Consider the following 25,362-nt stretch of genomic DNA (forward strand, 5'->3'; position numbering starts at 1 on the left):
ATCCTCTACAACCTGGGTAATCACCAGTCATCCTGACTTCTGTCTTGCCATTGGACTTAGATGACTTTGGAAGAGAGAATGAGGTTGACAACTTTGTGCAATTGTGCCTCACTAAAATTCAGTTCAAAAATTCAGTAAAAATCAAGACATCACCCTGTGATGTAATTGGTTTCTTTGAAAATGAAGGATGAACAACAATTTTCTATTATCCCATATTTATCCTCTATTTTGTAGTTAAGTTCCTTAAGAAGACCATCTACAATAGACACCTTCCTTATGTGTTACCATTCTGCCTTCTGACCTCATCTTTCAACTGAGACCACTCTTCAAAATTACTAAAAATCTCTTAATTGCCAAATCCAATGGATCTTTTATCAATACTCATCATTCTTGACCTCTGAGACTTCTGATGCTCTTGATAACCTTGTCTTCACAATACCCATTTTTCCCTAGATATTCAGGGTAAGTCCTTTCTCCTGGTTCTCCTCCTACCTATCTGATAGCCCTTTCTCTGTCTCCTGTGCTGGATCTTCATCCCAGTCATGCCTTCTAAGCCACAGATAATCCCCATGATCTCTATCCTGGGCCTTCTTCTCTTCTTCTAAACTATTTTATTTGGTGATTTCATCAGCTTCTATAAATTTAATTATCACCTCTATACTGATGGTTCTCAAATCTACTTATATTCTACTTTAATCTCTCTCTCTCTCTCTCTCTCTCTCTCAACTGACTTTCAGATTTATATTCAAAGTACCTATTGTGTATTTTTAACTGAATGTCCCATAGATAGCATAAACTCAACATGTCCAAACTTGAACCCATTAACCTTTTCCCCAAACCTTTCCTTCTTCTTAACTTCTTGGTGTCAAGAGCAACACCATCTTTCCCAGTCATAGGGGCTCCCAACCTAGATTTTATCTTCAACTCTTCAACATACTCACCACACACATCCTGGTGACAAGGGCTATAGACTTTATTTTGATAACATCTTTCATATATACTCCTCTCCATCCTTTGATACCACCACCAACCTACTGCAGTCCTTCATCACCTCAATAGCCTTCTGGTGCTTCTCTCTGATGTAAGTCTTTCTGCATTCTTGTCCATCCTCTCCTCAGCAGCCAAGATCTTCCTAAAGTATAAATCTGGCCATGTCATGCCTCCCCCAACCATTCCAAAAACAAACCCCAGGGGCTCTCTACCTCCTCCAAGATCAAATATAAAATCCTTTTTTGACATTCAAAGCACTTCATACACTGCTGCCTTCCCAACTTACCAGTCTTCTTATACTATGCAATGACGCTGACTTCCTTGTTGTTCTTCACACAAGACACTTTACCACCAGATTCCAAGCATTTTCACAGGTGATTCCCCATACCTGGAATTCTCCCTCCTTACCTTGATCTCTTGACCTCAATGGTTTCCTTCAAATTCCAGTGAAAATCTTATCTTTTATAAAAAGTCTTTCATAATCCCCTATTATTCTAATATATTACCTCCATTGATCATTTCTGATATGCCTTGTTTATAACATATTTGTTCAATGTTGTTGGCATGTTGGCTCCTCTATTGGTCTAAGAGCTCCTTGAGAGAATGATTTTTGCCTTTGTATTGCCAGCATTTAGCTTGGGCCTAGTACATATTTGGTGCTTAATAAATGCTTAATGACTAAATGACTATCACAAATACTGTTAATGAATGAACATAAGTATCCTTATCTGTCTTTCATTAATAAGAGAATCTTTGAATAAAGTTATCTCTGCATTTTCTCTTGTAATTGTGACAGGATCCATAGAAGGGGGGGGGATATGGATAAAAAGTAATGCCCCCCATCTTTATGGAGCTACTCATTGACTCTATCATTTCTCTGCCTCTTTCTTACCTTTGTTCTCTGGTCAACACTATTCTATATTTTCTCTTTCTTCTCTCTTCCTCAGCCTTGTTCTCTAAAATCTTTTTCCTTTTCAATCTTTGCTTCTCAATATATTAGGAATATTATTAACAGGTAGCCTAGTGTCATTCTTTTTAGTGTTTTATCCCTTATACTTTGTGTACATGATGATAGATGATGTACATGATGGTATAGCAGTCACTGATCAAGAAACTGAATGTGCAAAATGACCTGGATGATTGGACACCAAGGAAATCGGGCAGAACTGATTCACAGCATAGTGTTAAAGCAAGAAGTCTGTGGAGAATTAAGCTAGGAAGGCGGTCCTAGAATGCTCTCTTATAGGATCCATGCCAAAGCACACAGTAGTAAGCATTGCTAACTTCTATTCAAAACTCTCCTCCCTCAAATTCTTCTTGCTCAATCCTCATGTAATAAATGCTTGTTGAATATTGGGCATTGTTCCTGAATTCCAGGCTCTCTCGCCCAGGCCAGTCCAGATAACAAAAGGCTTACTTAACCTCAAGAATCTCATCTAATTGACCTAATAAAAGGGGTAGGCATGCAATGTGTCTTACCTTTACTCAAGCCATTAATCAAAGGACTAGGAACATTATTACTATACTAAGTATGTAGTAAGAAGTGCCTTTTTCCTTCATTCACAGGAAGATGGTAGAGACGACTTTTTACTTAAATATAACAGAGACACGCTTTTGACACATGCCAGACGGTTTTAAGATCAAAATTAAAATAATACAACTTTGAAGACTTCTTTGAAATAGTGCTGACAGACTAAATAAAGGCCCAGAAGGGGACAAGGACATATGCTTAAAGGAGTAAAGAATTTAAATTAAGCTAGAGTTTGGGATGGAGAAAAATGAGCAAAATACTTTTTGCTTCACATATATGAGTCTGTGTATAGAAATTTGAAAAGAAACACTAGATTCATAATCCTTGTCATGAGGAGATGGGGTTAAGGAAAAGTGGGAAAATTGCCAATAACAGATGTGGGGACCACAAAAAAAAATCTCATAGTTTTCGACTTCTTAACCTAAGAAAGTAAGACTAGGCAAAGTTGCCAGGATTGTGGAATTGGGAACTTGGTCATGTTTCCCCAGAATGCTGACTGACTCTGCAGAGAACTAACTTGAGGTGACTTGAGAAGTCTCTGTGCCTTGAAAGTAACAAAGACTAATCTCCTGTTCAGTGCAAAACATTTCCTATATCTTTTCCCAGAAAGGAATATAAAGAGAGAAAGAGAGGAGAAATTCTATTGCTGACTCCAAGATATAATGAGCTAGGAAGATGAATCTGACATGAAATTCAGGGAAACATAGGAAGATTTTCATGAGCTTGTGAGGGTAAAATACAGAGATCCAAAATGTACACCATTACTCCTCTACTGTCAATGAAAAGATCCCTAAAAGGAAGCTGAGCTCCAAATAAATGAAAAACAAATACTGTTTCCAGAGAACAGTTACTAAATTCTACTTCCATCTTCTCAGCAAAAGGAAGTGAGTAACTGTTAAGACTAGGTGCTTGAAGGAGTCAGTGGTTGAGGTAAAGAAGGGCCAAGTTAGGAAATTATTGAAGAGGAATAATTGATCCAGAAGTCTGTAGGGGACAGCAGCAAAGAACTAGACAGAACCCCAGATAATAAGTACGATAGCTTTGAAAGCAACATGTAGAATTTCATATATAGAATCTCATATAGAATGCCCTGCCACCTGTATAGAAATGATCTCTTTATATTTAAATTTAGAATGAATTTCTATTTCCAAAATTAAAAATAAAACATCAAAAGAAAGGAAGTGCTTATCAAGTGATGGTGGAGGAGGAAGGACTTGAAATTTAGTGAGGAGCAGAGTTCATCTATTGGTTCCAGATGTGTATCAGGTGCACATAAAAGAAGGAATGTCAAGAGATATGGAATGTATAGAAGAAAATAGAGTTTCAGTGAGATCCAGAAAAGAGTGGAGGCAGGAGGAAGAGATCCAATCCTCTTACTTTATAGATAAGAAATAGTCTCAGAGAGTGAAAGTAACTTGCCAAAAGTCATACAGGCAACAGAACCAGGATTCATGCGTAAGATCTCTAAGACTGGGGTTCTTAACCTGAGATCTGCGAAACTGTTGGATTTTTGTTTGTTTGCTTTTTAAGATTTTGATAACTGTGTCAATATAATTGTTTTATTTTTCAAATCTATAAATTGTATTTCATGTATTTAAGAGAATCCACAGACTTCAAATTGCTAAAGGGACCTATGACACAAAAAAGACTAAGAACCCTTACTCTGTAGGAAACAAGGCTAATCGTATGACTTTAGGGACCTAAAAAATCATTTAGAATGCCTAGAACCTTTATCAAGGACTTGTTTCCAGGTTACCTCAACCCACCAGTTATCTGTGAAAACAATTGGTTTCTAGCAAGTACTGCCAGAAGCTTGTTTTAAATCTGTCAGAGAGAGAACCGAAAAGGATTAAGGTCTGTGGGGTGGGAAGTTTGTCCTCACTAACAATCATGATCCCAAGACATCATGATCTAGGAACTGGTTCTAGCTCTGATGAAAAGACATAAAGACTGCAGGCAGGAACTAGGGTCTAGGAAGGAGGATGATTTAATTAGACAACCAGTCTACCAACATTGATTAATTGATTGACTATGGGCAACTAGGTGGTACAACTGATAGAATACTGAGCCTGGAGTAAAGCTCATCTTCCTGAGTTCAAATCTGGTCATAGATACTAGCTCTGTGACCCTGGGCAAGTCACTTAACCCTCTTTGCCTCAGTTTTCTTATCTGTCAAATGAGCTAGAGAAGGAAATGGAAAACTACTCAAGGATCTTTGCCAAGAAAACCCAAAAGGCTGTCACAAAGAGTTGCACACAACTGAATAACTACTAAACAACAAATTGCATGAGATGACCAAAGGCAAGTCATAGGCAAGATTAGAAAAGGCAAAGTAATGCATGGGACCTGATCAGAATAGTGTGCCCCAGAAACAAAGATTAACTAAGAGAGGTTGGTGGGAATCAGAGATCAGGCAGCCCCCTAGAACATTAATATGACCCAGAAATGCAGTCTGACCTGAAGTACTTAATACATATAAAACCAAGTCAGAAAGTATCTAAGCCATTCATTGTAAACTTTTGGTGAATTGAATTGGTAAAAGGAAAACTAAGAGTGTGTCATCACCTAAAGATCAATGTTGTTCAGACTTTCTGACTCTCTGATCTCATTTGGAGCTTTCTTGGCCAAGATAGTACAATGTTTTCTCACTTCCTTCTCCAGCTCATTTTACAGTTGTCCAAACTGGGGCAAACAGGGTTAGGTGACTTGCCCAGGGTCACACAACTTTTAGGTGTCTGAGGCTAGATTTAACTCAGGTTTTCATGATTCCAGGCCCAGTACTTTATACACTGCATCACCCAGATGGTACACATGAGAAAAGAATTAGAAAGTGAAACTGAACTGAGTTGATTGTAAAAACTTTGCCACCATGTCACACAACATATTGACGCCATGCTGAATTGGAAAAACTGGGTTTTGTACCTATATATTTCTTCACATATAGATTATGTCTTTTTTTTTTTAACAAATCAGAAAACTGTAGACTTGGAAGAAACTTTAGCTATCATCTAGTCCAACCTCCATCATTTTTCAGGTGAGATAATTAAGGCTCAGAAAGTTAAAGGGACTTTCCCTCAAGAAGTTCATATACTCAGTCAGTGATTAAACTAGGACTAGAACTTAGATACCATGACTTTCACTCCCCATAGTCCATTATAATTTGTTTGGAGGCAGTGTGATAGAATGGTGGGTTGAGTCATATTTGACATCAGAAAAAGACAGAGTTCAAATCCCACATCTCATACTTCTTAGCATTGTGATGTTGTGCTAGTCATTTAGTCTCTGAGCCTGTTTCCCTATCCATAAATTGTGGATAATAATACCTGTAGCATTTACTTCACAGACATAAATATTAAATAAAATGATATATGTTGACATGCTTTACAAATCCTTAAAGAACTACATAAATGTCAGCTATCATCATACCATTCCCTCACATTATGGACTTTTTTTGATGCCATATATTGATGAGTAAACTTGAATTATGGTGGAATAAATATATAAGAAAGAAGTAAAGAATTGAGGTCTTAAATTCAAGGAGATGGTTTTGAAAAAGAAGCTCTGGAGAGATCAGGTAGTGGCACTGGGAAGTTTACTGAGGACAGAATGTTGGGTGCTCATTTTGGAGGGGAGTCAAGCTGATTTCAGTGCAGAATTGACAAGTACTTTGCATCTTTTAAGGCTATCTCCTGAGCCACTTTTAAAAACATTTATTCATTTATGAAAATTCCTAGGTTTCTCCTGCCCTTACTCATATATAGAGATATAGATATAGATGTGTATATGTATGTATATATGCATGTATATATTGGTTCTTTCTCTAGAGGAGTATATTCACAAGACATTCTTCAAACAATATTTCTTTTGCTGTATATAATGTTTTCTTGCTTCTGCTCATTTTGCTTTTATATATATATCTTTCCATTTAAAAAAAATACTAACCTGCTTGTTGTTTTTTACGGTGTAGTAGTATTCTTTCCCAATCATATACCATTGTTTGTTCGGCCATTTCCCAATTGATGGACATCTTGTCAATTTCCAGAATGGCTCAATTCTTTGTGATAGCAAGGAACTGAGCTACATTTAAGGGAAACAATATGGCTGGAAGCATGTAGGCCACTATCCAAAAAGAAGCAGATCTTTCCTGGAGCAAAATAATACATTAGTGCCATGTGAAGAAAAAATGTGGGTTGAGGCTGGAGGCAAAGTTTTTTTATCCTCTCACATTTAAGAATAATATTGCTTTCGTGTTCCTGGATCAGAGAAACTCATTATCTTCAAAAAAATATCTTTTAAAAGGATAATATTTGGGGGAAATGTTGGAACTGTTGATGCTAATACTCAGAACTTATTAGATATGGATTATAAATTCTTAGACTTAGATGTATGTCTATCTGCCCATGCCTTTGGGTGTATTTTGTGGCTTGTGATTGGCTAACACTGTAGGATATAAATTTTATACCTCAGTTTATCTTGGAAGAAATAGTAAGGATGTTAAACAAAGGGCAATTTAGACATTTTCCCTTTTAGACCAAGGACGAGCTTTGGAAAGATCAATCAATAATGACCGATTTCAAATACCAGAGGCTTACCAAGCACAGCCATTTACAAGCTGTTTAATATTTGAAAACATGTGGCTATATTGTCCAACTCAAAAAAACAGGGATCAGACCCCCTTTAAGCCTACCTCTTGGAAATTACTTCCTTGGTCTAAGGGTAGAGGGGAAGGAGGAGAGCAGTCCTTTCTCTCCCCAAGGCTTCCCTGTGAATGATTAGACTCATCACCTTCATCTCCTATATCCTGTTCATTTTACACAGAGCATCTATCACGTGCCATCCCTGAGCATTCAGAACAGGTCCCGAGAGCCTCATTGTGTCACATTTTAGTGCATGACTCAGACACTTAGAAAAAGTGTTGAAGGTCATCATCAATTCTCTCTCTGGGGAGAGTTATGGGCACAGCTCCAAGAGAAAATACCAGAGGGGACTTCCTCTGCTCTCTGTGCTGGGCAAATGCATGTTCCCTAATGCCTACGGAAGAACTGCCTTCAATAATAAATGCTGGTTGAATTGAATTGGACAGAATATTACTTCCACAATTGTATGGCTGCACTATTAATAAAATCCACAAAGGAAAAGTGAGGTCTGGTTGTTCATGGAAGCTTTAATGCACTAATAATGTATCTCTGGGCGAAGAACTGTAACAATTGCCCGTCATCCTCTCAATTGCATTCAAATCTTTCTGAGAGAGTAGCCTCCCCCCCAGTCCCCCCTCCCCATAACTGTGCTCCAATCTTTCCCTCTTTCCCTTCAGCAATTAAATATACCATTCACCTGGGATCTATGACCGATATTTCGCTTCAAATTTTTAATTAGAATTTTGAAGCTGATTTGTTTCTCCATCTCCTTCCTATTTCTTCTACCCTCGTCCTGGCTGCTCCCCTATTCCCCATCATTAAGGAATACTTCGAATAATAAACCTCATTCTATACTGTCATCTTCATGAGGACATCTCTGCCTTTCTTGTATCTTTGACTCTCTGCTTCTCCCCATTCCATTGTGCCTTTGTAACCTTTCTCTACTGTTACCGAACTTCCCATCATCCTTGAACTCACCCAACCTTGTGGTAAAAGCACTCCTTCCTTACTGTCATCCCCAGAGCCAGCTGTCTTCACCTCTCATCAAGAACAGTCAGCAGGCTCCATTGAATATGTTGTTGTCCCTTTAAGAAGGTGTGCTCCCAAAAGGTAGTAACCATTTTGGTTTAGCATGTGGGGAGAGAGAGAAAGCTGACCTTAGGGTTAGGAAGACCTGGGTTCCAGTTCTGCTTCTGAGATATGCTGGCTGAGATATCCTGGACGAGTCATTTAATCTCTCAGTGGCTCAGGTGGCCCATTCTAAGACAATAAATTATAGAGAAGGTGCTGATCTGAATTAGCGAAGGAATTTATTTGCTAGAATGTTACCTACAAGAAGGAAATTGTGTGGGGAGGAGAGAGAAGGGAGGAATGGAGGGGCGTTTCCTGGGAATTTTAATGTAACAAACAAATAAATTTTAAATTTTAAAAAGAAAAGTAATTTTTTCTTCAAAAAGGGGGAGAGGGTCAGTTAGGTGGCTTAGTGAATAGAGACTCAAGTCTTGAGATGGGAGGTCCTGAGTTCAAATTTGACCTCATTACATCCTAGTAATCTTCAATGCATAACACAGAGGAAGTATTTAACAAATCCATGTTGTTCATTGATTGGTTGCCACTTTCAGATCTTTGATATTCTAATTCTATATCTATAATCAATCAGAACTTCTCTTCCTTCAATGTTCTTACCATCTAATTATCTCCTCCTGTCTAAATCTTTGTTGATGCCACAATTTCATGTTCGTCATTAACTACACCTTTTAGCTGGTATCTCCTTTGATCATAGACTCTTGTCTTTCTACTTCTACTGACTATCTTCTTCTCAATTTGTTCTTTACCTTCATAATGACCATAAGACGTTGTCTACCCCGAAATCCCTTGATTTCTTGTCTTTCTGTTGTTGACAACCTAAAGTCCCCAAGACGGGATTGCCTCCATTTTAGTGCAAAAACCAGTCTCCTTTAGTTGTTCTGTCTTTTTTTAACATTTTATTTTTTCCACAATTACATTTAGCCCTCAGGCTTTTTTTAAGTAAGTTTGAGTCATATTCTCACCCTCTCTCCCTTTTCTCCCCCCCTAAGATGGCAAACAATCTGATTTAGATTTTTGCATGTGTAATAGTGTAAAATACCTTTCCATATTAGTAATTTCATGAAAAAGAACTAGAACAAACGAAAGTGAAGACATAAGGTAAAATATAGTATGTCTCAGTCTGGATGCAGACTCTATCAGTTCTTTTTCTGAAAGTAGATCACATTTTTCATCATGGATTCTTGAAGATTTTCTTGATTCATTGTATTGCTAAGAATAGGTGGCATTCATAAATGTTCATCATATAATATTACTGTTAACTGTGTACAGTGTTCTCCTAGTTCTGCTTTCCTCAATTTGTATCAGTTCATTATGTCTTTCCAGGATTTTCCAAAATCGTTCTGATCATTATTTCTTATAGCCCACTAGTATTCCATTACAATCATATTACACAACTTGTTCAGCCATTCTCCAATTGATAGGCATCCCCTCATTTTTCAATACTTTCTCACCACAAAAATATTTTTGCTAGAAATATTTTTGTACAGACAGTTCCTTTTCCCTCCTTCTTGACTTCACTGTCAAATTTATAGAAATAGTTTATGCTTGCTGCCTTCATTAGCTGCATTGTTAACTACTTACTCTTCAGACTCCTATAGTCTGACTTCTATATCTATCCCTCCTTTCAAATTGCTCTTTCCAAGGTCACTAAATATCTCTTAATTAACAAATCCAATATTTTTTCAGTCACCATACTCCTTGACCTCTCTTTAATATTTAACATGGTTATTGATTTTTTCTTCTTAATGCTCTATTTTCCTTTAGCTTCTAACACATTGTTATACTTGGTTTTCTTTCTCCTTGTCTATTCCACATGTCTCTTTATTGATTCATCTTCCTCCTCCTGTTCCTGAAGGATTACTGTCACCTAAGACTTTGTTCTCAGCCCTCTTGTCTTGTGTCTCTGCCCTGTTCTCTCTTGGTTACCTCATTTGCTTCTGTAACTTTCATTATCATATTTATCCAAATGGCTTCCAAAATCATGTGTGTGTGGTTCAGCTTTCATTTTGAAGAGGACCAGTGACATCACTGGGTGTATCTTGACCTGTGCAAATTGGATTTAAGTAAGACATTGTTGCACAAAATTATCATCCTCAGTCTCTCTTCCAGAGTCATTGAGGTCTGGTGGCTTATTTCAGAATCAAAGTTCTTCCTTGAGTTCTACTCCTACATTTCTAGCTACCTACTGCTTTTGGACATTGTCTTCTAAATGTCCCCAAATTAATTCATTATCTTCTCTCCAAAACTTGCATCTTCTCTCAACTTCTCCTTTACTTTTAATGGCCCCATTATCCCTGAATTAATCTAAATTAAGTTCAGACTCACTCATCTTTAACTCTTTATTTTTCCTTTGTGTTACAGTAGGAGTGGCTCAGGCCAATCTGGTTGTTTCTATTCAGAAGAGGAATAAAATAAGATACTCATAAATATTTTGAGATGAACAAAAAGAGGTTTACTTAAGCATAGGTACAGAATTGATTCATTTAAAGATAGTTTCCCTAACTCTGCATTGGACAATCTGACTGATACACTGATCAAGCCTGAGGACAGAATTTATGACTCATTTGGCTGGTTTTTGCCCTAAAGGTATCAAGAAGCTGTGAGAATGGTTTGAGCCAATGTTTTCTAAATCTTTTAAAGAAAAACCAGCCTAGCTTGGTAGGTGTCATAGATGCTGCACCTACAACCCCTACATCTAATGTATTGCCAAGTCCTGAGACTGTGACCTCCAAAAAGCCTCTTCATTCACACTATCATCCTCCTAAGTTTGCCCTTCATCACCTCTCACTTGAACTATTGTAATATCTTTTTATAAGGTGTCTCTACCTGCAGTATCTCCTTGTTCTAGTCCATCCTTCACACAACTGCCAAGATAATCTTCCCCATTCACATGTCTGACTCTTTCATTCCTCTTCCCCAAAACCTTTAATGGCTCCCTATCACCTATAAAATAAAATATAGGGGGCAGCTGGGTGGCTCAGTGTATTGAGATTCAGACCTGGAGATGGGAAGTCCTGGGTTCAAATATGGCCTCAGACACTTCCTAGCTGTGTGACCCTGGGCAAATCACTTAAACCCTATTGCCTACCTCTTACCTCTCTTCTGCCTTGGAACTACTCTATGGTATACATTCTAAGATGGAAGATATGGGTTAAAAAAATAGACAGAATATTAACTTCTTATCCTAGTGTTTAAGACCCTGCACAATTCACCTTCCATTTGTACAATATTATCTCATAATATTATTCTTCATTTTCTACATTCAAGCTGAAATGTATTACTAAATTTGTCATAAACTCTCTCAGCCTCCATATCTAGAATATATCAAATTCATATCTTTTCTCATTAAAATTCTCTTCTTTCAGGGCCCAGCACAGGTGACATTTCTTCTTTGAAATATCCTAATTCCCTCTCTGAAAGTGATCTCTCCCTCCCCACATTTTCTTATAGCACCTTCCCAGGTTCTCGTCTTTTCAATTATTACCTTATATTGTGTTCATTTGTGAACAGTCTCTGTGCCCCTATTAAATTGTAAATTTCTTGTGAGAAATGACCATTGAAATTATTACCTCTGCAATCTAAGAACTTCACATGGTTTCTTGCAAATGGTAGATATCTTGTTGAACTCCAATGATTTCACTGGTAGAAAAAAAGAAGTCTGAATAAACCTAGTAAAATATCTCTATTTTTTCTATTAACAGTTATTTTCTTTTACTTCTATATATGTATGAATATACATATATGTGCATATATACATATTTATACATATACAGAAGATCATTGAGATCTTCTGTTTTTATATCACCTACATTTACCAATTTATCCCTTCCATCCTTCAGCCAGAGGGTTATCTCAAATGAAGAATTTAAAAAGGGGAAGAAAGGTTAAAAAATACTTTGTCTTCCTATTTCAAGTCCAGTGTTATTCTGGGTCACTTTATTTGTCAGAACAAGAGTTCTGACTGCCTTAAGGCAAAGATATTTTATCACTACAAATTCTCCTTCCATCCCATCAGGAATGTTCAAAAGTACATTATTAACAAAGTGTCTTTTTGAATTCTAGCATTTCCAAAATAACCCATACTGGACACTAGAGAAACTAGAAATCTGCCCGCAACAGGGCTCTCTTTCCCCCTTCATCCTCTCCCTAAGTTGTCCCAGACTCCTCTGGGCTGCTTGATGGCTTGGGTAAGATAAGAGTCCCCAGCTCCATTCCTTCCAGTGAGATAAAGGTCTGCCAGGCCTTACCACCTTCCCTGCCATTCCCTCCTAAGGTCCTCCAGCCTTTACCATCTGCCCTGGTTCTATGCTCTGCAGGCCAATGACCCTATAATTTAATTACTCACAAAAACTTAAGGACCGACCGCTGAGCTCCACCACAGTGCTATTAAGATTTAGAGTTTTTCAATTTGCCCCTGAATTTGCTCCTTTCATGTGTTGTCTCTCCCAATAAGAGTGGGAGCTCCTTAAAAGCAGGGATGACCCTACTTTTTTCTATTCCCAGACCTGGGTTGAAGAATTTGAGGCAAACAGAAGCTAAGTGGCTCACCCAACTTCTTCAACTATAAAATGGAGATAAATTAGCTCCTATATCCCAGGGTTCTCATGAAGATCAAATGAGATAATGTTTATGAAAATGCTTAGCATGGTGCCTGGTACATTGTCAGTGCTACATAGATAAGCACAATGTTTGGCACATAGTAAACAGGTAAATGTTTGTTCATTCATTCATTCTAGAAAGGGCTCCGTATCTGGAGTTAGTGGACTTTGCTTCCTGCCTTAGATCTGCTATGTATTGACTGTGTAACCCTGTGAAAGTTAATTTCACTATTCCAGGTAACTTTTTTATCTATAAAATGATGGAGTTCAACTAGATGCTCTCTGAGTTCTTTCCAGCTCTAGATTCTGTAATTAGAGATGAGTAAGGGGATAAGAAAAGATGAGTATGCTAGATAATGCCGGTGGTTTTTGTCTCTCTGGGGGGAAAAACATTGGCTTAGCAAAATATATTTTTGCTACTAGCAACATTTATTGTCTGCCTTATTCTTTCTCCTCTTAGGGTCCCATGATTCCTTCAGCTACTGGGTAGATGAAAAGTCTCCTGTGGGGCCAGATCAAACCCTGGCTATCAAACGTCTTGCCAGGATCTCCTTTGTAAAGAAGCTGATGAAGAAATGGTCTGTGACTCAGAACCTGACGTTCAGGGAGCAGTTAGAGGCAGGGATTCGCTACTTTGACCTTCGTGTGTCATCCAAGCCTGGCGACACAGACCAGGAGATCTACTTCATCCACGGTCTTTTTGGCATCAAAGTCTGGGATGGGCTGATGGAAATCGACTCCTTCCTCACACAGCACCCCAAAGAAGTGGTCTTCCTGGATTTCAATCACTTTTATGCCATGGATGATGTCCACCACGAATACCTAATCCAACGGATCCAGGAGGCATTTGGTGCCAAGCTCTTCCCAGCTGGGAGAGTGGAGAATGTGACATTAAACACTCTGTGGGAGAAAAAATGTCAGGTGGGTAGAAGACTCCAAGATATTAGGCTCTCTTGGACCAGGTCTTCAGTAAAAATCAACTATTGCTATTGTTATTCACAAGAATTCTCCAAAATCTAAAATAGTTTTAGAAATTTATTTGGTAATTTAGCAGAGATGAGAGCCAGAAGTAGGAGCAGTTTCCTGCCATGTCTGTGTAAGTTTATATTACCTAGAGTTCAGACAAGAACAGAAAGACATTCACCCAGTTGGCTTCATGTAGGCAGTAGAAAATGTCCTGAGAAAGACAGTTGGAGATGAATATCAACAGATAAATCTTTCTAATTTGAGGGATCCAGAATGTGAGTTTTGAGTGAACCCAAAACAAGACCTGAGCAGACCCCAAAAAAGAACTGGATGGATTCTAACATTTCTTACAGCTACCCAGCTTCCCTAGAACATTCTGAGGTCAGTCTGATGTCTATAGGAAGCTTTTAGGTCAGACTATTTTTAGCCATGAAAAATGAATATCAACTAAATATTAATGAATAAATAAATAAAGCATTTCCCCCCTACTATCTTATACATTTCCAGACACTGCACCAGTTAACCAGCTTTTTAGAGTGTTCCGGGGGACAGTAAAGTAGTTCAGTGGAATGAGAGCCAAGCCTAGAAACAGGAAGTCCTGGGTTCAAATCTGTCCTCAGATACTTCCTAGCTTCCTGGCTTCCTGAGCAAATCACTTAACCCCCACTGCCTAGTGCTTACCTCTCATCTGCCTTGTAACCAATGCACTCAGTATTGATCTTAAGATGGAAGGTAAAGGGAGAGACAGAGACAGAGACAGAGAGAGAGGTGGGGGGAGAGAGGGAGGGAGGGAAAGAGAGAGAGAGAGAAGAGAGAGAGAGAGAGAGAGAGAGAGAGAGAGAGAGAGAGAGAGAGAGAGACAGAGAGAGACAGAGAGAGACAGAGAGAGACAGAGACAGAGACAGAGACAGAGACAGAGAGAGGAGGGAGGGAGAGAGAGAAAGAGAGAGACAGAGACAGAGAGAGAGAGAGGGAGAGAGGGAGGGAGGGAAAGAGAGAGAGAGAAAGAGAGAGAGAAAGAGAGAGAGGAGGGAGAAAGAGAAGAGAGAGAGAGAGGAGGGAGGGAGAGAGAGAAAGAGAGAGACAGAGACAGAGAGAGGGAGAGAGGGAGAGAGAGACAGACAGAGACAGAGAGAGACAGAGAGAGGGAAAGAGAGAAAGAGAGAGACAGAAGCAGAGAGAGGGAGAGAGGGAGAGAGAGACAGACAGAGAGACAGAGACAGACATAGACAGAGAGAGGGAGAGAGGGATATATATATTTTCATATATATATATATATATATATATATATATAGAGAGAGAGAGAGAGAGAGAGAGAGAGAGAGAAAGAGAGAGACAGAGAGACAGAGACAGAGAGAGGGAGAGAGGGATAGAGAGACAGACAGAGAGACAGAGATAGACAGAGACAAACAGAGAGAGGGATATATATGTTTATATATATATATATATATATATATATATATATAGAGAGAGAGAGAGAGAGAGAGAGAGAGAGAGAGAGAGAGAGAGAGAGAGAGAAAATTCTAGCCCTTATGGCTACTTATGGGAAATGTGAGAGAAAAGAATGAGCATTTATATAGTACATACTATGTGCTTAGACACTATGCAAAACATTTTTTATAAATATTATCTTGTTTGATCTTTACAATAGCACTGCAATGTAGATTATATTTTTATCTCCAGTTTATAGTTGAAAAACCTTAGGTAAACAGAGACTGAGTGACTTGCCAAGAGTCATATTGCTAATAAGTATCTGAGGTCAGGGTTCAGTTCAGGTTTTCTTGACTCCAGTGTCAGCATTTACCCCACTCTGCCATCAGTGGTTTCTCTCTGCCAGTTCATAGGAACCTAAAATACGCCAGTTTGCTGATAGATTTGGACATGATTGGGCTATTGGGCTTAAATGATACACAATCCAGGGTAGGCTGAGGTTGACATAAGGACATTGATAGAATGATGTAATTGAAAACAGTGATATTGAGAGGTGTAATTTTCTAGCCTCTCCTCTTCCTTCTTAAATAGAAAACATATGCCAAGCGTTGCCCCATTTCGCACAGATGGTTTAATATAGACATCAAAGTAAATAGTCAGAATATAAATACAGTCAGGCAGTTTTGAAAAGAAAAATTATAAATTATTCATGATCACTTAAAAATTCTCCCCTTGCTAATAACCATAGGAATAGCATAAAAAGATACAAATTAAAATAATTGTGAGATTCTACCTCATATCAATCAAATTTTGGAAAAAAAATATTAAAGATAATGAAACTCAATACTGGCAGGGTTGTGGAGAACCAGATTCACTCATTCTTTGCTAGCGGTTTATAGACAGAAATTTTTTTTGGCAAGCAATCTGGCAATACATAATAGAAACTACAAAAACAATCATAGCCTTTAGCCTAATAATTCTGTTATTGAGAACATGTCCTAATAGTTTGATGAACAACAAATATAAAAAGAAAGAAATAGCTATCTGCTCAAAATTTTTCATACTGGTATTATTTATAGTTGAAAAAAATGTATAGGCCAGCACAACATAGACATGTTTGCCCAAAAGACATACCTGGCAGGCACTTAGAGTAGCTTTCGAGATCTCCTTGGACTCTAAATGATGAGAAAGACCATGGTGAACAAATCCTAGAGCAGGTGTCGCTAACCTGTCTGGAATTCCAAATAAATCGGAGTAGCATAGGCATCAACTGCTGTAGCTAAAGTTCCCCTTTGGGGTCCTCTCACCTCCCTGATGAGTATTTTCTGCCTCCCAACTCGTGCTCCTGAGCATTCTCCTCTTCACTGCCCCACTGCCATACATATAACTCAAGAGCTACCTTATGTCTCAATCTCAGCATCCTCTAGATGTCAAATAATCTTTACCAGGACATGGCTAATTGTAGCATTAACAGATAAGGGCTGACTCTATCAGCCATTCATTTCTATTAAACTCTTACCTTCTGATTTAGAATCAATACTAAGAATTAGTTCCAATATGGAAAACCAGTAAAAATTAGGCAATGACTTGCTCAGGTCATACAACTAGCAAGTGTCTGAGGACAGATTTGAACTCAGGTGCTCCCATCTCCAGGCCTAACTCTCTATCCACTGAACCATCCAGCTGCCACCCATTCACATTTTTAATATGAATCTTTATTTAATTTAATTATTTATTTATTATTATTAATTATATATTTGTCAATATAATTTAATTATTTAAATTTAATTTAATTAATTTAATATCTTTATATACTCTTTGGCAGGGATGGAAATATAAACCAATAGCCACCTAGCTGCACCCCTATTCATTTTTTAAAAGTATTCTTTATAAACTCTTTGGTAGGGATGGAAATATAGGAAATATTGGAATGGAGAGTGGAGGAAGGAACAAAGAAGAAAAGCCCATTCTCTAGAAGTCTGTGACCAGGTGTGACAAGGAAATCACTTTAAAAGACTGATATATATATTAATTTAAGGTCGCCAAGGAATTCAGCTATGTAATTCCTAAATGAAAACTCAAATCAGCCGTCAGCCTTTTATAGAGTTTAATTACAAACAGGAGGAAGAAAGGAATTAGAGAGAGAGAGAGAGAGAGAGAGAGAGAGAGAGAGAGAGAGAGAGAGAGAGAGAGAGAGAGAGCGAAAGGGGAGAGAAGGGAATAGGGCTTAAATACCCCCTCTGTTTAGGCTGGGCCAAAAGGCCCAAGCCCTTAGATAGCTGGGGCAAAGAAAGATCAGTCCCTATTACTCACATGACCAAAATGGAGAAAAAGTCTCAGAGGCCCCCACCTTCAGCTTCCTTCAGAGCAAGCTTCTCAGAGCACACTCCAACCACTCAGACAAACTCCTCAACCACCACCCTGAGTCTTCAGACCCCTCTATCTTTAAGGAAACCATCCAAGTTCCCTCCCCTCAGTTCTCCCATCTACCAATCACTGTCCATCAATTTCCCTGTGCCAATGGAGGCTCTAGCTTAACCCAGGACCACCCAGGGGTCTCTGGCTTTGCACATGTCTGTTGAAGGTCATATTTTCAAATAATTAAATCTTTGATCCTTTGCTACAGCCCTTCCTAAATCCTGTTAACCTGAGTAGGGTAGAGATTGGAATAATTAAATTTTGGTCTATGCTGCAGCCCTTCCTCAATCCTGTTAGGACTGAGTAGGGTGGAGATTGATTCCAAGTATCTCTGTTGTATCAATTCTAAAATCAATCATGACTCAAAGAAATTCCTGTTCTATGCTTAAGCATAGGTCAAAGTCCTTTCCATTGTTCAGCAAAAGGTTCCTGTCCTAAAGTAATCTTAAGAAGGGAGGAGAAGGAACCTCCCATGCCAATGGGGTTCACATTCCAATAGACTATCAGCAAGAAATTTTACAAGTATGAAATTTCCCAATGGTAAAATTTCCAACATTTATAAGTCTAAGGAATTTTAAGGTTTACACAGGAAGATATCATAATTATTAATATTTGTACTGGGCAGCTAGGTGGCACAGAATATAGAGTGTGGAGTGTAAAGTCATCTTCCTGAATTCAAATCTAACTTCAGATACTAACTAGCTGTGTGATCCTGGGTAAGTCACTCCTATTTACTTCAGTTTCCTCATCTGTAAAATGAATTGGAGAAGGAAATGACCACTCTAGTATCTTTGCCAAGAAAATCCTAAATGGCTTCACAAAGTCAGACATGACTAAAAGCAACTGAACAACATTTATGTAAACTTATAAATGTACATATACATTTATATATCATTGCATAATACATAAAAATATAATGTATAATTTATAAATACATTATATGTTTATAAATATATACACTTTTAAATTTTGTAAAGCTTTTTATATGTATTATCTCATTTAATCATTTTTATTAGATCTTCACAATACTATGTGAAATGCTAGTATGAGCCCGATTTTGCATATGGGGAAACTGAGGCTAGGAGAAGCCAAATGATTTTCCCAGGGACACAGCTGTTAAATGTCTAAGGGACAATTCAAATAAGATTTTCTAATTCCAAATTCTGTGTGCCACCTAGTGGCGGCATCCAGCTTGTCCCTGATCAGTTCTGCTAAGAAGCTGGTTCTTGTCATTACCTACTCAGATGCTTTTCAGGGGCTGTACCCCTGTATCAATGAAGAAAAACCACTGCCACCATCTTTTTTGCTCCTTTCCTTCCATAGCCAATATATCTTAAATGGCTTATATCAATAATAATTTTTAAATCTTTTAATTTTGATGAGTGTTTCACATCCATTATTTAATTGGATCCACACAATATTTTTGAGATAGTCCAAGCAGATGGTATTATTCATACTCTTGAGAGATAAAGCTCTTAAGATTCAGAGAGGTTAAGTGTGATTCTCAGTCACAAAGGTAGCAAAGGACAGAGGCAGGTCTAGGTGCTTTTTAAAAATCCTAACCTCCACAGGGCCAGGTGGGTGACTCAGTAGACTGCCAGCTGGGGCTAGAGAAGGGTTCAAATCTAGCCACTTTCTAACTGTGTGACCCTGAGCAAATCACTTAATCCAAGTGGCCCAGCCTTGGCCACTGTTCTGCCTTAGAATCAATTCTAAGACAGAGGGAAAGATTTTTTAAAAGGGTGAGGATTGCTCTTTTCCCAAGATTTTCACTGCAGACCAGCTTATAATTAGAGGAAAAACAAGCAACCTAAATGTTCAATAGTAGGGGACAGTTTAAATGAATTAATACAAAAATATTAATATAAAATAATACATTAATGAAATGGAATGTGTTCAATCATTTCAGTAACATCCCACTCTTAGGGTCCCCATTTGGGGTGTTTTTAATAATGATGCTGGAGTGGTTTGCCATTTCCTTCTTCAGATCATTTTACATATGAGGAACTGAGGCAAGCAGAGTTAAGTGACTTGCCCAGGACCATAAAGCTAGTTGCTTCTGAGGCCTGATTTGGACTCGGAAGGATAAATCATCCATAATTCAAGTTTTGTGCTCTATTCAATGTGCCACCTAGCTGCCGTCTAATGTAATGGGATACTCCAATGCAATGAACATTGACGAGTACAAGAATATAAAGAAACTTGGACAATTTAAAGAATAATGGAAAGGGAAAAAAGTCAAACTTCAAGAATGGAATATTCACTAACTGGACGTATGTAAAATAATATTAGTGTGATGCCATTATTTGTGCCATTAAACAAGATTGTTTTTATTTATTAAAAGTACTTCTTGCCCAAATATCCCAGTGACTACACACATACATGATGATTATTAATTCCATTCAACATGTATCTAATAAAGTACCAACTAGATGCTAGACTCTATGATGATAATAACTGGTAACATTCATATAGAAGTTTAAGATTTACAAAGTACTTTTAAGTAACTAAGCTTATGAACCTTAATGTTATTAGGAGTGAGAATATACAAGATGATGTCATTTGGAAATCTTGATTATTTCCATGCTAATAAAGTTCCATAGAGGCAACCTTCATAGTCCTCACAAAAATAGCATTCTAGGTTAAAAGTTTATTTCATTCTAAATTGGACAAAAATCACTATCAAAATAACAAGTTCAGAAAAACAAAACAGACCAAATAGACCAGGAATGGGGGGAAGCTTGCCCTCTGCAGGGATTTAGAGCATAGCTTTTATCTTGTGACAAAAGGCTTTTTTTTTTTTTTAGTTAAAAAACCCCCTACCTTCCATCTTAGAATCAATACTGCATATTGGTTCCAAAGAAAAAGAACTGTAAGGGATAGGCAATGGGGCTTAAGAGACTTGCCCAGGGTCATGCAACTAGGAAGTGTCTTTGGTCAGATTTGAACTCAGGATGTCCCATATCTAGACCTGCCTATGAATCCACTGAACCAAATAACATTTATCATTGTGCTTCATAGTGTTTACAAGGAGGGCGTAATCATATTTCTTTTATGGTGAAGAAAGTCACTTTTAGACAGTTTTAAGTTTATTTTCATCCTTTTATTAATCTTGTCATTCAGTGAACAAATGTAGTAAATAGTATATGTGTACATATAATGTTGTATAGATATATACACACATATATTATTATCTGTTAAACTACAAAGTTCTCCAGTTGTAAGGAAAGTTAACTACGGTAAACAGAATCTAAGGAGAATAGAAAAGGAAAATTATTTGTTGGTGAGTGTCATCCATTTCATCTCTGATCCCTGTCCCCATTTTTTCCTTCCCTTCTTGTTTCTCTCTCATGGATTTTTTCATTGCAGGTTTTTTTTTTTGGGGGGGGGGTTTACATAATCAGTACACTTCAATAGAAGTGATTGCTACTCTTCACTGTCATAGCAAAAGCAGAATAGAGGCTTTTCTGGAAGGATTATCCCTCTGTTGAACAACGAAGTGAAAAATGTTTCACCTAATGCACCTGACCTTGTATCTAAGAGTTTCTACATATTTATTAGTATAAGATGGGAGCAAGGAGTGTTCCCCATTCAGTTGTCTCTCATTCTTCCAACAAGCAAGCACCTCTTACATAGAGAGCGGTGTACAGAGGAAGTACTTGAGTTGGGGAGAATTACAATTGATTTAGAAGACTCAATCTTTGCCTCCTGGGAGCCCTTAATCTAGTTGGAGAGACACAAGAAACAGCTATTACAAAGCAATAGATGAACAGTTTATAGAGGCTGAACATGAGCTCACTCATAAAAGAAAAGAAAAGCGTGTTATCATTTTCAATTCTGATCCCTGCTCCCATTTTTTCCAGTAACACCTCTCCTCCCCTTCTTGCTTCTCCTCCACTGATTTCCCCTTTTTTAAACCCTTTTAAAAACAATACTGTAGGGGGCAGCTGGGTAGCTCAGTGGATTGAGAACCAGTCCTAGAGACGGGAGGTCCCAGGTTCAAATCTGGCCTCAGACACTTCCCAGCTGTGTGACCCTGGGCAAGTCACTTGACCCCCATTGCCTAGCCCTTACTGCTCTTCTGCCTTGGAGCCAATACACAGTATTGACTCCAAGACAGAAGGTAAGGGTTTAAAAAAAAAATACTGTATATTGGTTTCAAGGCAGAAGAGTGGTAAGGACTAGGCAATGGAGGTCAAGTCATCTGCCCAGGGTCACACATATCTAGAAATTGTCTGAAGCCAGGTTTGAACCCAGGACCTCCTGTCTCTGGCTCTCAATCCACTGAGCCACCTAGCTGCCCTCTCCTTCCTTGATTTCTTTAGAAAGTTTCTAGTGAAGAATTCCTAGCTAACTATGAAAGGAAATTATAGATGAGAAGAGAATTTATGCATAAGCAATAGCAAAGAAATAGGAGCAAGTGCGATTGTTAAAATTGTTTTTTGCTAATAGTGAAATATAAGCAAAGAGCCAGTCAGTCAATAAATATCTATTAAGTACCTACTATATGCCACTGTGATTAGCACTGGGAATATAAATAAAAGTATGAGATAACTCCTACTCTCAAGGAGCTCACAGTCTAATAAGAGAGATAACATGCCAACAACTATGTACAAATAAGATATAGACAGAGAGAGAGAGACAGAGAGGGGGAGAAGAGAGGGAAATAGATATTGATCTATAGAGAGATCAGTAAATAAGTAGGTAGAGAAAGATAGATGGAAAAAGAGAGGAGAGATACAAAGATAAGAAGATGAAGAGAAAGACATAGATGGAGGTAGAGAGATGGCAAAATAGAGAGGAGAAGGAGAGAGAAAGAGACAGACAGACAGACAGACAGAGAGAGAGAGAGAGAGAGAGAGAGAGAGAGAGAGAGAGAGAGAGAAAGGGGAGATAGAGACAGAGATAAAGATAGACACTGAGAAATAGCTATCTGTCTATATTTTTGTACCTAATTATTATATACCAGATACAGATATTACTAAGTCTATATCTATCATGTTTGTCCCTAGTTATTTGTAAACATATATATTATGCATTATCATATATGATCATTGGTAAATAACAAATTAGAAGTAATTAACAGAGGGACAGCACTAGAACTGAGGAAGATGGGGAAAGTCAAAGAGTGGTAGAACTGAAAGGACCTTAGGAGTTATCTAATATTTCCTCACTTTACAGATGAAGACTTAGAAATTAGAGAGGTTATATCACTTGCCCAAAGTTAAACGAGTGTTCAGTTTTGTAGAACCAGATCATTGAATCATAGAATTGGAGAGATGGAAGGGATCTCAACAGTCATCTAGTCTAACCCATACAGTAAATGAATCTCTACTAGTGCATATTTATCTAACCTCTGCTTGAAGACCTCTAAGGAGAAGGGACTCATCCCCTGTCAAAGCAGCTCATTTCACTTTTGGACTATTCTGCTCATTAGGAAGTGTATCTGGACATCAAACCTATTAAATGGTTCTACTTACTGCTCCAATTCTGCCTTCTGGGGTCAAACAGAACAATAATAGTCCTTCAACCACATTACAATCCTTCGAATATTTAGAAATAAAAGCTTCTTATTCCCATACTCCGGCCCCTCAGTTTTCTTTTCCATACCCAATTTCTTCAATCAGTCCTCCTGCAATGTGATTCAAGGCCTCTCACTATCCTGGTTGACATCCTCTGGAAATTCTTCCATTTCCTAATGTATTTCTTAAACCTCAGAACTCAGAATTAAGCATAATATTCCTGATGAGGTTTGATGAGAGCATCATAAACACTCCCTTCTTTTACTTATGAAGTCTATTTTATAACCAAGTGGAAAATTTTACAATAATCCCATTATACTTCATCTTACTAGATTCAGTCCAATGCCTTTACTTGCCAGGATCCTTTTAGAGTCTGATTCTGCCTTCCAGTATGTTAACCTTCCCTCCCACCTTTGTGTCATCTGCAAATATGATGGGCATGCCATCTATGCCTTTGTCAAGTCATTGATAAAACATGTTAAATAGCTCAGGGCCAAGCACAGATCCCTGGGTCCTCCACTGGAAATATCTTGCCATATTGGTGTTGAACTATTCACAATTGTTCTTTGAATCTGGCCATCTAACCAACTCGGAATCTATATGCTTATTTTATTAGTATCTCTTGAGCAAGGATTTTTTAATTTTTATCTTTCAATCAGTCAGTCAATAAACAAATATTAGGCACCCACTGTGTGCCAGCAGCTGTGCCAAATTCTGGAAATATAAAGAAAGGCAAAAGACAGTGCCTTTCCTCAAGGAGCTCACAGTCTAATGAAGGAAGACAACACTCAACAATAACTTGAAATGTGAGGAAAAGAAAAGGACAGAATCATTGGGGCCATATTGAAGTCATGAGTGAAGCTGATGGAAATCAAATGATTGCCCTGGGTGCCCTCTTTAAATGGAGCATCTGAGAAGAGCTCTCTGCCATTGACCCTCCATCCTTTCCAGAGGGAGGGACCTCAGGGGAAGGGGGGGGGGGGGATGAAGAGATATGTTTCTGAGTCAATGTGACCTTGTAGGATGATGAGATTCTAATGAAATACAGCTGGATATGAAATGTCTGCATTCTCAGTGATTAGTGCGGTATCTATCACAAAGCAGATAATTAATTAATGAATGTTAAATTGAATATACTTGAATTTTATGTTGCAGAGCAGAAATAGGAATAACTGTGAGCCTTCCATTTGTAGAATCTTTACCTAGCGAGCTAGACAGTTCTGCTAACTTATATGCCCATTAGGATTAGAGCTCTAGGACCAGAAGGAATGTCAAATGATAAAGTCCAAAGACTTTATTTTACACATGAGGAAACTGAGGCCTGGGCAAATTAAATGGCACAAAGTCATACAGACCAAGATTAAAAAGTGAATATTCTTTAAGGTATATTCTAATTTTATGAGGAAAACATTTTACAAAGTTTAAAGCATTATATATAAATTGTTATTATTATTACTATTATTATTATTATAAGAATCTATAATTTGGTCTTGTTTAAATGAATTCAGCATATCTTTAAAAAGTACTTATTCTATGTAAGGCACAGTGAATGCATGGTCTCTTGACATTTTGTCCATTAATTCATTCTACCTTAAGAGATTATGCTAACAATATTTAACCCTTGAACAATAATATGACTATTTGGAGAAAGGAGTCCCTTCCCAAACTCTAGTGCAATCTTCTGCTTATGAGGAACATGTGGGTAAGCTTATTAAAATTCATATTTGCCACAGATATCATTAGCAATCAATTATTCAAAAACATTTTTTTGAAAAGCATATCCAGTCTCATTGACCTCCTGGAGTAATGAAATATCCACTCTTCAAGGCTGTTCTGTACTTAGCATGCAGAACAGGTTACTCAGGCACCGTAATCATTAGCTAGATGCCCATGACAGACAATCAAAACAGTCAGAACATTCCTATTCCCCAGCTGGAAGAGTCTTCTCTCAGCCAAGCTAGCTGGAATTTAGAGGGTAAGCAGATTTGCATTCCTTCCAGGAGAGGGCATTGGCACTGCGGCTGTATCCGTGTAATCATGGGACTCTTGGCATTTGTAATAGCCTTTTGGAAATTAGCTGTTTTCTGGGAGCATATTCATTGCCTTCACCCATCCCACCTCCCATATTTCCACAGAGAAATCCTTCTAGAAAACTGTGACAAATTGTCTTAGCTAACATA

The 25,362-nt window shown here is 37.9% G+C and overlaps 1 protein-coding gene across 1 annotated transcript in view; it reads left to right on the plus strand.

Annotated features, from left to right (window-relative positions):
- Positions 1-25,362, plus strand: part of PLCXD2 (phosphatidylinositol specific phospholipase C X domain containing 2) — a 91,131-nt gene that overhangs the window by 48,653 nt on the left and 17,116 nt on the right. The window contains 1 exon segment of the mRNA XM_003341211.4: positions 13,306-13,766. Within this exon segment, the coding sequence (XP_003341259.3) occupies positions 13,306-13,766 (461 nt within the window).

The sequence above is a fragment of the Monodelphis domestica genome, chromosome 4, assembly GCF_027887165.1.
Source record: "Monodelphis domestica isolate mMonDom1 chromosome 4, mMonDom1.pri, whole genome shotgun sequence".
Lineage (NCBI taxonomy): Eukaryota > Metazoa > Chordata > Mammalia > Didelphimorphia > Didelphidae > Monodelphis > Monodelphis domestica.